The sequence below is a fragment of the Triticum dicoccoides genome, chromosome 5A (genome assembly GCF_002162155.2).
Source record: "Triticum dicoccoides isolate Atlit2015 ecotype Zavitan chromosome 5A, WEW_v2.0, whole genome shotgun sequence".
NCBI classification, from domain to species: Eukaryota; Viridiplantae; Streptophyta; class Magnoliopsida; order Poales; family Poaceae; genus Triticum; species Triticum dicoccoides.
In genome coordinates, this window is record NC_041388.1 from 274,571,542 (window position 1) to 274,585,832 (window position 14,291).

The 14,291-nt window shown below is 48.6% G+C and overlaps 2 protein-coding genes across 2 annotated transcripts; both read right to left on the bottom strand.

The window, feature by feature from the left end:
- Positions 1 to 5,557: 5,557 nt before the first annotated feature.
- On the bottom strand, positions 5,558 to 6,454 carry LOC119300991 (PRA1 family protein B2-like). The gene has a single exon (XM_037577894.1). The coding sequence runs from the start codon at positions 6,418 to 6,420 to the stop codon at positions 5,740 to 5,742; it is 681 nt and encodes a 226-aa protein (XP_037433791.1). The 5' UTR covers positions 6,421 to 6,454; the 3' UTR covers positions 5,558 to 5,739.
- Positions 6,455 to 11,301: 4,847 nt separating this feature from the next.
- On the bottom strand, positions 11,302 to 14,049 carry LOC119300992 (macrophage migration inhibitory factor homolog). Its single transcript, XM_037577895.1, has 3 exons — positions 13,843 to 14,049; positions 11,837 to 12,037; positions 11,302 to 11,570 (listed from the first exon to the last, which is right to left on the bottom strand). Exons 1-3 carry the CDS (start codon positions 13,951 to 13,953, stop codon positions 11,535 to 11,537), a joined length of 348 nt encoding a protein of 115 aa, XP_037433792.1. The 5' UTR covers positions 13,954 to 14,049; the 3' UTR covers positions 11,302 to 11,534.
- Between the last annotated feature and the right edge of the window lie 242 nt (positions 14,050 to 14,291).

A 14,291-nucleotide genomic window follows, 5' to 3' on the forward strand; every position in this document is an offset into this window, starting at 1 on the left:
ATGGGAGGCGCGGCTTGGGCCCGGAGGGCCCCGCGCGGGCCCTTGCTGGCCGGCGGGTGAGGCGCGGCGGCGGAGGCGATAGGTGGCGACAGGTGGCGGATGGTGGTTGGGTGCGGCGGCGGAGATGCTGAGGTGGCGGCTCGCCATTGGCTGGAGCAAGGTGGCAGTGGGCGGCGGACATGTCCGGCTCAACGCGGACGTGTCCGGCGGCGCGAGGATGAAGAAGATTAGGTTTCGTCTGCGATTTTCGGGAGGGGAGCACCTATATATAGGTAGAGGGAGCTAGGAGAGTCCAAATGAGGTGCGGTTTTCGGCCATGCGATCGTGATCGAACGACCGAGATGATGGAGGAGGTTTAGGTGGGTTTTGGGCCACTTTGGAAGGGTGTTGAACTGCACACACACACACGAGACCTTTTCGGTCCCTCGGTTAATCGTTGGAGTATCAAACGAAGTCCAAATGGTACGAAACTTGACAGGCGGTCTACCGGTAGTAAACCAAGGCCGCTTGGCAAGTCTCAGTCCAATCCAGAAATGTTTAATCCCCACACACGAGAGAAAGGTAGAAATGACCACCGGAGGAGAACGGAGCGCCGGAATGCAAAACGGACAACGGGGAAAATGCTCGGATGCATGAGACGAACACGTATGCAAATGAAATGCACATGATGACATGATATGCAATGCATGACACGCAAGCAATGACAACACAACAACAGCGAATAACTGGACGACACCTGGCACATCGGTCTCGGGGCGTTACAGGACTACACCCAGTGGGTGCACTTGACGTGCCCCCACTGGTCCGGATTCCACTCAGCCCGACCTATTTAGACCGAGTGGAAGAGCTCTAAAGCGACATTATTCTCAGACCACCGTCGACTACACACAGTCGACCGCGGTCTCGGGGACTACTCCCAGTGGGTGCACTCTGCGTGCCCTCACTGATTCAAGAGTACACTCGACGCGACCTAGTCGACTCAAATACAAGAACTATACATCAAAAGTTAAAGCACCCAGTGGGTGAACAGATGCAGGGAGCAGACTCATGATAGATGCACATTAAAGGTTTGACAACGTTCATCCACGGACATCTTACGAATAATTAAGGAGCAGTCTTTAAGTACCATATCCTAACAGAGCAACGGTTAAGCTAAAGATCAGTCGGAAATCAACTAACCTAAACATTGGTCTGGAGAGCTGAGCTAGCATCATAAGCAGCTTGGCTGGCCTCGCGCACCACCTTCATCTGCTCCATCATAAGGCCTGCTTGGTGTATAGCTTCCTTAGTAGCGCTAATCTGGTACTCTGGGACATGATGAGTAACGAAGAGCGGACCTGGTGGAATAGTCGAGTGAGCCAGAGGATCTAAAGCATGGAGTTGCACAGACGGAGCAGAGATTTCAGCGGTCGACGCCGAAGGACGATCAGTCGACACAGGGTCGGCAAAAGAAACAAAAGCCCGAATTGGATCTCCGGATGGCTGGATCACTGGTTCTGATGCTGATGTCAACCGAGGAACCTTGCTCGCAGGCACCCTCCTGCTTGAAGTCCTGCTCTTCCTTCCCGTGGTCTTCTGGGGTTCATCTTCATTGTCGTCTGGAAGGTCAATGACATTTTGCGGTGCTGCAAAAGACTCGACCATAAGAGTTCGGTTGACCGACGGTTCCATTGGCAAAATGAAGGCAAGAGTCGTACCCGCTTTGGAAGTAGCCGCGTCTTCAGTTTCCTCATCATCTTCATTCTTGTAAATGTCCATGGAGGTCCCGGAAGTGGCAGCACTGAAAGTTCAGAACCCACTCGATCAAGCAAGAGAATGAGTTGACGGTAACATGGAAGTTCCCAAGTGGCGCAAAAGAAAAGAGAGAAAGCAAGACACTTACGCAGAAGCAACGGGAACATCCACCTTGGTCTTGGGCAAGGCCTTCCGAGGCTTTGAAGGGGCGGTCTTGAGCTGCTTGGCGGCCTTTTCGGATGGCTCCAGAGACGAAGTACGAGTGCGTTTTTGCACTTGTGCGCTTGGAGGGGCTGCCTTGACTCGCCCGCCTGCAAGGTTTTGAGATTGTTTGGATCGATGCTCTGAGCGGGGTGGTGATTCGACTTCCTCACTGCCACCCGAGTCGTCACTATCATCTTCATGGTCGTCGGGGAATTGCCAGTCTGTGCTCTCCGTTCCCTCCTGGGCTTGCTCCCCGTTCGGCATCGAGTACATCTCAGTATAAATCTGCAAGGCAAGGAGTCAAACGGGCATCAATCGGATTCAAGGACAGTTGCAAGTCAGAATAAAAATACACTCGATAACAAGGGTCAGACCTTTTCCGGCTCGTTTTCGACATCGAATGGGACAACTCTCCTGTACCCCCTGGGGTTGTCTTTATTTCCAGTGATGCTCCGCAACCACTACTTCACCATCTCCTTGGAGACTTCCTCTGGGCCGACCCGAGCGATGTCGTTGGGGCCCGAATACATCCACATCGGATGATTGTGAGCTTGAAGGGGCTAGATGCGTCTACTGAGAAACACTTCCAACAAATCCATGCCAGTGACGCCATCATGAACCAGTTGGACTACCTGGTCGACTAGCATGGACACCTATCCCTTCTCTGCTGGAGTCATGATAAGCGAAGAGGGTTGGCGGACTCGGTCCATGGTGAAGGGGGGAAGACTGGTCGACTGACCGGGAGTCGGAACATCTTGGCAGTAGAACCAGGTCGACTGCCACCCTCTAACTGAGTCGAGAAGGGTCATGGCTGGAAAAGTACTCCTACCCCTCTATGAATCCCTAAACCCTCGCACATTTGGATCACGTGTGTTTTTTCGTCATTCAGATTTGCCTTCTTCACAGACTGAGAGCGGCAAGTAAAGATGTGCTTGAACAAACCCCAATGCGGTCGACAGCCCAAGAAGTTTTCACACAAAGAGATGTAGGCGGCGAGATATGTGATTGTGTTGGGGGAGAAGTGATGAAGTTGAGCACCAAAAAAGTTCAAGAAACCCCGGAAAAAAGGATGTGGAGGCAGACTGAAACCGCGGTTGACATGAGTGGCAAGGAGGACACACTCACCCTCCTGTGGAAGAGGCTCGGTCTCGTTCCCCGGTAATCTCCAAGACCCATGGGTGATCAGGCCTCCACTGGACAGGCCCTCCAAGTCCTCATTCTGGATCGTAGAGCGGATCCAGTCCCCCTGGATCCAACCAGGTGGCAGACGAGACCTCGACGATGACCCTCGACTCGTCTTCTTGCCCTTCACTGCCGCCACCTTCTTGCGCTCCAGGGCCGCCGTCTTGTCCTTTCCCATGGCGATGGAGTGCTCGCGGGTGAACGGAGACGACAAAGATGGCGGAGAGCGCGATGGAGAAGCAGGGTACGATTGAGGCGCATTGTGCTTTGCATCGGCCCGGGCGCTATTTATGAGGCCACTTCTGAGTGGCTGACGAGTGGGCCCGAGCGATCTAATCACATCCCGCAGCAGGCGCTCGCCTGATACATGGTGGAAAAGGCAGCGCAAAGATCGAGGCGTCCTCGTCTATCCACTCTGTTTACTACGGCACGCTCTGTCCCGTGCGCTTCCCCAAAATTTCGAATCCCATGAGATCCGGGGACCGCAGAGTAACCAATCGCACCGAAGATTTCGTACCATATCAACACTCGAAGTTTATCAGTTTAGTTCACTCGACGACCTCTGAATCGATCGAGGCGACTGAAACAAGATCGAAGCTTCAACATGATTCATAGACTCAGATAAAATACCTCCGAAGTAGGGAATCGAGTCGGAATCAACTTCAGCTCTTTCTTCACTCGGACCTCAATCCATTCGGGGGCTAATGACGATGACATGTACCTAGGGTAGGGTCATAGGCCTGACCTAGATGCCTTACCCAAGGACACTGCCCTAGAGTCAAAGACATTCAAGATACAACAGAAGAAACCGACTGATTTCACCAAGGAGTATAATCCACTCGACCTCTAACCTCACTCGGAAACCCCAATTCCGTTCGACCAAGATGAAGTCACTCGACCATACAAGAAACCACTCGGAATACGGAAGGCCTAAAGTCACTCAGGATGGCAACGGTTAGGTGTTCACTCTATAGTCTTAAAGATCATTTATAGCTCTTTATAACTGGCGCTACCAGTAACGCCTTGTCTTAATGTACATTGGACCCTGTGTAACATGGGATGGCTGGGATCCTGGCGCATTCTATATAAGCCACCCCTCCTCTGGCACAAGGGTTCGCACCCCCTGTAACTCACGCATAATCCAGTCGACCAAGCCTCCGGGCACCGAGACGTAGGGCTGTTACTTCCTCTGAGAAGGGCCTGAACTCGTAAACCTTGCGTGCATAACCTCGCCGTAGCTAGGATCTTGCCTCCTCCTACGTACCCCCTATTCTATTGTCAGACTTACTCCCACGACACCTCCGTGTTCTACTTCTTTTCGATGACCTCGGTGGGCGCTGACGTGCTGGACGCCGCGTCGTCGCCGACCTCTCCCAGCAGGGCGTAGTCACGGACACGTTGACGGCGGATGGCGCGAGTAGCAGCAGCACAGGAGGTTGTGTCGTCGTGGTCCACCGCTTGTCGGCCTAGAGCAACACGCCACTCCTCGGCGAGCTGGCTTGGAGCGGTGAGTTGCTCATGGACATGTCGGCTTGAAGTTTCTGCCTTCGCGAGCTGGCCTCCAGCCGCCTGGACCGTCGATGGAGGCAGAGCAAAGAGTTGCCCAGCTCGTATCCGGTAGGCTCGACGGGCCACCTAGACAGCTTGTATGCAGGACAACTCGGCTTCGTGCTCGCCGGATGCCATGGAGCTTGTGGAGAAAATTGAGTGCAAGGAAGAAGAGCGAAGTGTGGTGTGATTTTTACCCGACGTCTGCCATCATTTAAATACCGGGTGGGAGGGGGAACAGACGTTTGTCCGGAGTAGGTTTCTCAGCACAGGTGCAGGGCTTAATGGAGGAAGGCAGGCAGTCTGCGGGCGTTTAAATGCTGCAAGGAGGCGTGTTCAACCGGGCGAGCAGCGGCCGACACCCTCAGCCGGCGCGCCCGTTCAATGCTGCCAATGAGAGGTTGCGTCCGTCTGCGCCGCCCTCCCTTTCGGTCAAAATCATGGGCATCAATGATGGCTGCTGCATGCTCTAGGCTGGCATGAATGCAATGCGGCAAGCGGCGTGACGCGTGGGATGGAAAGTGCAAGAGAGGTGAGGGAGCGAGTTTGGGTGGGCAGGGCGGTCAGAAGCGGGCGTGGCAACTGTCCGGACGCCCACAAAGCCCTCCATGTTTGCCTCCGATTTGCGAAAGAAAACACGTCCCGGCCGCTCTATACAAGACCATGTTGGATATGTTTTTCCTGGTCTGAACAACGCAGTCCGAACGTGTATGCAGGCGGTTCAAGTGTCGCCCTTGGAGATTCCCGAGATTCCCTTACCCCAGATGAGAAACCAATAATTCATTTCATGAGTTTTGAATAGATGAAACATTTCCTAGAAACACAATGCAAATAAATTCTTAGAAAAAAATCATATATAATTCAATTCTAGGCATCGAACAATCCACAAACAAATAATTCATGAATGTTTTGTTTCTCCAAATTTCCTATAAAAATATTTTGAATCGTATAAAATCCTAAATGCAATTAAAAAATTCATTTAGTGTATGTAGGTGTAGCTAACTAGCAACACATATGGTGTCTCGTGTATTTCTCAAGAATGAATCAGTCGACGGCATGACGTGGGGCGCCTCAGCCGCGCCCGCCTCCTCCTCCCGCGGCGTTGGTGAAGAAGGAGAGCAGGTCGACGGAGGAGCCCGCTCTTCCTCCAGCGCCAGGCTGCAGGTCGTCGTCGAGGAAGAGCTGTTCCTCGGGCACCCGGAACGCGCCGTGCGCGCAGGCGAGCGCGGCGCCGGCCGCGAGGGCGGAGAAGACGATGGACCCGACGGAGGTCACGAAGACGACGAACGCCGACGCCGCCAAGAGCCCGCCCAGCGTCTCCCTCTCGGAGAAGGTCTTCCCAAAGGCCGCCAGCGGGGGCGCGTCGGCGGGGCGGAGGAGGTAGAGCGCGCACCAGGCGGCGAGGAGCGCGAGCAGGGCGGCGAGCGCGAACGGGTGCGCCAGGAGGGAGGCGGCGAGGGAGAGCGCGACGAGGAGGGCGTAGTTGACGCGGAAGTAGGCGAGGTTCCTGCGGACGCGGGCGGTGGCGTCGGCGAGGGAGTCCGGGCGGCTGAGCGCCGCGCGGTCGAGGAGCTCCGCCCACGGGCGCGCGCCGGAGAGGGAGCGCTTGGCGGAGTCGAGGAGGCGGGCGAGATAGGCGCGCTGGTTGGCCGCCGAGGAGGTGTCCGGGGCGGGGAGGACGATGGTGGCGGTCGCGGCGGTGGCCGCCGGGATAACGGAGACGGGGAGGAGGGGAGGAGAAGCCGCGGCCATGGCGTCGGTGGATGCCACCACCGTAGAGAATAATGTTTTCTTTATCTGGGAGAGAAGAATGTTTAGGAGCGACGAACGATGGCGCGCGTTTCCCTCTCTGTTAACAAGCAAAGGTCAACGGTCAGCCTGGTCTCTCTCTCTCTCTCCGAGTTGACATTTCTGTCTCCTAATTTGACCTGAACTGGTAGATATACATTCAAGCTGAATTTGTAAACGCTGATAAGTAGTTTGGCTAGACTAGGCATCAGTTTGAGATTGCTGGTGAAATACAAGACTGGTCAACTTACCACTCCGGTAGGTAAAGATGGTATTTTTCTTAATAAAAAAATAATTGTCAAGAAAAAAAACGGTCCATACAAGTGCAGGGGCGGAGCCAGAAAATTTGGTCATTGGGTTCGCTCATTCTCTTTATGAGAATTTCACTCTCTTTTTTCCAACCATTAATTACAAATGCATCACTCCTAGTTTGTTCTTCATTGTAATCTCTAAAAAGGTATCAACACAAACAAAAGGCCTTATGCAACTTGGCACTATGCTCAAGCCAACGACCATATTCATCAAACTAATCTGGATTAATTCTACGTTGAGTCTCTCCAACCTTCCTCTACGAGTAATCAAAATTAGACAATGGCCTGTAAGGTTTCCTTGTTAAATATCTATGCCTAATCTCATCTTGCATCTTTGGATTTCTTTTATACTCTGAAATTATCTTTCGATCAGCTGGTTCATAAGGCAACTCATCTAAATTAATTTCGTTGTCTATAGTGGGCTTCGGAAGACTAGTTGTAGTAACATTTGATGTACTTTGCCTGTCTACTGTGTGACCTTGATGTGCATGTATCATTCTGGATTTGTGTCCGAGTTCTCTTTGAGTAATACCGCTTCATAGCCTTGATCAATCAAAGTCCATGAAGAAAAACAAATAAAAAACTAGGGCAAAAAAATCACTATTACCCTAAGTTAGTAGGCTAGATAGAACATACATAAGAGAGAGAAGATGAGGAGATGTGGCAATGTATTCTAATTACCTGAAATTTTGGGTTAAGGTGGTGTTTGGTTCTCTAGTCCTAGGACTTTTTCTAGTCCCAACTAAAAAGTCCCTAGTCCCTAAAAAGTCCCTCCCTGTTTGTTTCCAGAGACTAAAAAGTCCCTAGTCCCTTCCTAGAGGTTATTAAATGACCATGTTGCCCCTAGTATATAGAAAAATAACAATCAAACAACACCATGGGGTGGCGGGCCAATAGATGCATGGAGGGGCATTGTTGAAAAAGTCCCAAAAAGTTCCAAAAAGACTCTCCTTGAGAGTCTTCTTCATTTAGTCTCAAATGCCTAGTTTAGTCCCTAAAAAGTCCTTCCCGTTTGATAAAAAAGTCTCTAAAAGAGACTTTTTCTAGCCCCTACACAAAAAAGTCCCTGAAAACAAACACCCCTAAGACTGTTGCCGCTGTGGATCTGTAGCAGCCTGCCTGCTGCTGGTGTGCGGCGGCCGAGACGCTGCCGAGGAACACGAATAGACTAGAGGAGAGATGCGAATTGGAAAACGAACAGATGACGACCCGAGTCCCGAGGAGGCGTGTGGCTGCGTGCGTGCGTGCATATACGTATACAAAATGTGAGTACAGACTAGGTGACTAATCACGGTTTAGGCCTGGCCAGCTGGGCGCCTAGACATTGATGACCCGTGAGCTTTTGGGCCCTTTGCTTACGCTATTCACATGACCACCTCACGTTATTGGGGTCAGACATGATTTTTTACTAGGTTCAGGTGAACCAAACATGCACTACACGCAGGTACGTAGAAAAAGTTGTTGGGTTCACTTGAACCCAACGCTTGTGTGCTGGCTCCGCCGTTGTACAAGTGGAATACATCAAGACACAAAATCATAAATAAAACAAAATTGGTTTTCTTCTTGTTCGATGGTACGCCGTTCGTCACAAATTAAAATATGCACTGAACCAACAATAAAAAGAAGACACCCGTAAACATCATCGTCATGTCAGTCTTTGAAGACACAATAATCATAGTAAAAGAGAAAAAACATTAGTTGTGACATTACCCTACGCAATGCAGTTTTACAATTTTTGAACAACTGTCTAGAGGGTTGGATGAAGCAAGCCATGTTGCAGAACAAATCGAAAGAGTGGGTCCAAATCACTGTATCAAGAGCCAACCAACTGTTTCTCTTAATTGACACATCAACTGTCAAGATTCAAAGAGAACCAACAAAATCCTACAACACCTACCTTCACATGCCCTTCCCCGACGCCAGACCGAATGTTGTCGAGGTAGGGAGGTGACAGAGAGACCTTTGTTACAACATGCCACCAAGAAAACAAAATCTAAGGAAAGCAAAAACCTGTAAAAACTAAGAAAGTCAAAAGGGACGGACCCACACTCGAAGATGTGGCTCGAGAATGTCGGCGGCATGTTCCCCGACGCTAGAACGCCAAACTTCATTAAGGAAACAGCAGGCCTAAGGGTATCTTCAGAGTGGACCATCAAACTGCCCGCATCCGTCTGGACCGTGCGGTATGGATGTGTTTTGCCATCCAACGCGGGCCTGTATCAGTCTGTCGACCGGGCTAGACGTGATTTTTCCCTCAAATTGGGAGCAAACCAAGGGGCGTTACGGGAGTCCGGACCACTGCCACGTAGGACTCCGACAGCCCCGACCCACTGAAACCCCTATCTCGGTCCCATTCTCTTCCACTCCGCCCCTGCCCCCTTGCTTTGCATCTGCGTCCTCCTCCTCCGACGCCACCGATGTACCTCTCCGACTGCCACACAGGGATTACCAGGTGTCCGCAACTACCACCCACAAGCCCGCTCGCCTTGTACTACAGCGTCGTCCACCCATGATCTATTCGTAGCCATGTACCTCTGTCCCCCTGTCGACAACGACAACCATGGCTGACACCACGCATGACAGGTGTTTGGTCAAATGCCATTGAGCTTATTTTCGAACTCCATGTCGTTGTTTTAGAGCAAGAACGATGGCTGGGTACTCGACATGGTGAATGAGTTGTTGTGTGATGTATGGTTTAGGCGTATCTGTGGACTTCATAGGCAGGAGCAGAAGGAGGTTCTTTGGCAGCACGTGCATGGTTCGTTTCATGCGCAAAAGCACATTTGTGCCCTGTGACATACAAATCATCCATGAACGAAATGTGAAGTCGTTAGCCTATCGATGGTAGACCATCCAGAACTCTGCCATAAAGTTTTATGTCGCAGTTGATTGCCGGCAATGTGGCCATTGCGCGCGACAACCATGGAGATTGTAAGTTTTGATTTTCTTGCTCTATATGTTGATTGGTTCATTCATTCATTGTTGCTCTATACGTTGTGTAGCTTGCACGCGCTGCCGTAGTGTACTACGGGTCAAAGGGCAGACAATTCACACACATGAATTGTTGGATGAATCTCAAGGGACAATATGTGTGGGACAACATGTGCCAGAACTGGAGTTAGTATCGTTGAATTTGATCTATCCATGAAAAACTTGTCTAACACCCGGTTGAATTGGAACCAGTGGCGGAGACAGGGGACCAGCAGGGCCCTACCCCCCTAATGTCTGCTGGTTTAAAACTAATACTAGTGTAAACACATAACTTTTTGCTGTTAAAACAGAGTATTTTAATGGACTGGCCCTCCTCAACTAGGTTTAGCAACGTTTGGCCATCCTCATTGGATTTTCCTGGCTCCGCCACTGATTGGAACTACTGTTGTACTAGACATATTTGCATGTGTATTTATGGATGACTAGCAAGATGCCTGTGCGTTGCATGGAACATGAAGATGCATTTGTATGAGTAGTTTATCTTATGAGAGAAAAAGATGAACAAGGAAAAGCCGTATCTACAAATGTGGAGAGAAGTGCGGGTAAATTGTCATAGTTTCCTTCCTACCCGTTAGATATAGATCGGGCGACCTATATTGCAGGATGACAGACACACCATCATCACCAGCTCTGCTTTTTATAAGAGTACTAGCAAGATGCCCGTGCGCTGCACGGAACATCAAGATGCATTTGTATGAGTAGTTTATCTTGTGAGAGAAAATGATGAACGAGGAAAAGACTTATTTGCAAATGTGGATAGGGGTGTGGATATCTTTTTGCAAAATTGCCATAGTTTCCTTCCTATCCGTCAGATATAAATCGGACGGCCTATATTGCAGGATGACAGACACACCATCATCACCAACTCTGTTTTTTATAAGAGTAGAGAAATTGTAATAGTTTCCTTCCTACCCGTTAGATATAGATCGGGCGACCTATATTGCAGGATGACAAGCACACCATCATCACCAACTCTATTTTTATAAGAATAAAGATTTGTCCTATTTTCTATCTGAATTTTGATGAATTCTATCGTGTTTGATAAAATTTGTCAAAACACGATTTGAAATGCATGCTGCTAGCTTTGGATGGCCAGCCCGCATCCGTGACAGCAGAATGGTCCTATCCGCGGGCGGATACGATGTCCGGTTTACGGGTTAGCGTTGGAGATGCCCTAACACTGCTATACACAAGGGCACAACAAGCACCTCTCACATATCCAACAGGGGCAGAGGAGAGGAGAAAAGAATTCCTTTCTAGAGGTTGTATGTAGTGATGCAGACCAGGAATAGAGTTCCGTAAAGATGACATATTTGGTCCTCAGCCATGACATATTTGCAGCGTGCAACCTCTTTAAAGGAAAACAAACACCCAATCAAGCAAATTTGCATATCAAAAGCAGCTAAGTCGAAGAAAAACAGAGCCTATTTCCTCCAAGGGCATGTACTCCACAGTTGGAGGGTGGCACCTAACGCAAATCCTAAATTTTAGTTCATGCAGCAAATCACTGGAACTCAACAACCAGCACAATTGGACAAACACAGAGGACACCAGAAAGGATTCATGATTACGAATCGAACCGAGCAGTTGCAACATTTCCTTGCCATGGCAAGTCCGAAACCAAACCAACTAGATCACACAAGTACTCCAGCACTCATAAACACTGGCCATTAAACTGACATGACGTCTTACTGCAGCGGTTTCTCCTTAAATAGGCAATGGACAGAATATTAGGAACTCTGAAGTTCATACAGGACTCCACGCCATATGAGGCGTCTAAAAGGTCGATCCGTTCCACCCAAAGTCCGAGCGCTGCATGGTAAAGAAAAAGGCTTAATTGGAGTTCATATAATTAGCATCTAGCATAGAAAGGAAGCCACTGTGGAAGCTAACATGACACTACGAGTTCAAACGACAGATGGACATTTACATGATCTACTCTTGATGCAAAGCATGCAAACATTGAGCATGTTCTTGTGCAGGATGGGCCTAACAAACAGCAGAATTGCAATGAGAACATGATGATGCCTGATGAAGACCCATGAATGAGCGGTCGACAGGAAATAATATCTGCTTGCCTTTGAATCATGGAACTTGAGGTAGAAGCGGGACTTGGGGATGGACAGCTTTGACTCCAGGATGGAAGCAATGCCGGCACTCAGCTTCTTGTTCACATCAGGGTTCAGCCCTCCGATGGAAACCAGCTCACCGTAGGCTGCAGGCTCCTGGGTACCTCCGAACGCCATGGGCACTGAACCCTTGAGAACAACCATCACATACTGTTGGAAGCACTCAAGTTAGTATCTGAATGATAAAGACGGTGAGAAAGAACTTTGGTATACCCGCTACCCGGTCAGCTAAAAACCAGAAAACTATCACAGCCTAATTTCCAGTAGTTCGAGTGTCTGACATTGTGTACAATCATATCATATCTCCAAATCTACAGAATGAAACACCAACTAAGAGCTTCATTATAATTGGCTTCAGTATCATAAATATAAATAACCAGGCAAGTCATTTTGATCTTAATTATCTCTGATATATCAACAGAAGTAGCTATTGGAGCCATTTTTCTGTTAAAATTGATGTATTTCTACACTTAAAAACAACTAACCTAAGTACAGTTAGCTTTCCAAAATAATACTCCAGTATATTTAGAAAAGAACTTGAGAATCAAGGAAATGACCTGTATTTCTCTAAAAACATAAGCAAATAAAGTTCTGAATAGTTAAACATGAGCAGTCCAGATTTACGTCAGATTAATGGTACTGTGCATATATTTTATAATTTTCCAATACATGAGGTTCTGAATTAGCAATTATAGAGGAACACGCAGAAAACAGCCATATCTTGTTGATGTGAAATACCTCTACATTCGAAAGACAAGCAAAACAAGTAAACATGTATTTCTGGAAAGACTTTCAGATATTGCCTCCCAAAGCAAAATCTCTAAAACAGAATAAAGTGTTTTCACTCTAGACTTGCAATAGACACTAATCATAACCTCCTAATCAACTCATTTTGGTGTTGCAATGACCAAGAAAAATGGAAAATATGAAGGTTTCAAAGTTCTTTTGAGAGAAAGATACACACAAACTCCATGCTCCATGGTACTCTCAAAGTTCCCCATCTTATGCTATGTTTACAGAGAAATCCGTAATAAATATTAAAGATGTCGAGCATGTTCATTGTCTGATTTGCTTCTGTAGAGAGACAGATTGGTTCTATTCATCCCTTTACCAAGTAACTTGCCCATCCATTTCAAGTTTCAGCATATTCATGGCATAGCACATCAAACACCCTTCATGCTTATCATATTGAGGCTAAGAAATATAAAAATGCTACTCCCTCCAATCCGAATTAATTGACGCAGACAATGTAAAATGGACATTCTATAGAGGCTGCGTCAATTAATTCGGATCGGAGGGAGTAACTGATTCGAAAAAATATCCAAACCAAGAAGACAACGACTTGACCACCAAACATCAAGAAATCGAACCTTGATTCAGTTCAGGTTCAGTCCAAGTTTTCAATTTTCACGTGCATGCTAATCTGCTCCTAAATATAAGATGTTTTGGCAGTTCAATTTAAACTGCCAAAACGTCTCACATATAGGAACAAAGGTAGTAAATAAAACTGCAAAGTTTATTTGACAAGAAACTGATTTTTTCGTCTGTGTGGTCTACATTCACCAACAAACAAACACATGACCATAAGAAACACAGTCCTAAACTGGACATAACCCCAGATCACAACCTTGAACTTGCTCCACACATGAAAATGTCATACAAACCTACAGATCAAAACCCCGTATCCACAATTTCAGCAGTCGTGGGACAAAGATCTTCCAGGGCAAAGCAAACATGAATAGCCGCCCAAAGGAAGGGGAACAAACCCCCAGCATCGAATCGACTCCCCAAAACCCTAACAGATTGAAGGGCCAGACCTAAGAGACGGACGGAATCCAGGGGACGGCCACGCCTGTATGGATCGACATGGAGATACGGACGCCGCGAGAAGAGGGAAGATGGCCTAGGCAAGGCGGGATGTTGAGGAAAGGGGGGAGATGGGGCAAGGAGCGTACGTTCTCCGGCTTGCCGATGATGGTTGCGACGGTGCTGGAGGCGTCGGCGAGGACGGCGGAGGTGTCCACCCCCTCCAGGTTCACGTTCGTCGACACGTTCAGGCAAGGCATCTTCCTCCTCCTCCGCTTCTTCTTCTTCTCCCCTGTCTGCGCCTCGGTGGATGGGTGGGGAAGTGTGTAATGGAGAGTTGGAGACCTCAGTTGACCTTGGCGAGGAAGGACAAAACCCTGACCACTCGTTCCTCGACCGGTCGACCCTATGCGCGTGTGTGTCAAAAAATAAAAGATTTTTTTTATTAAATATGATAATTAATGTCTACTTAAACCTAAACGTCTTACATTTGTTTTTTAAATAAAATAAGCGAATGCTAGGCGCCGGCGCACCGGCCAAAATTTCGGCCGATCGGCCCCCAGCCACATGATACGCGAGTCCCGGACCACAGGATTCC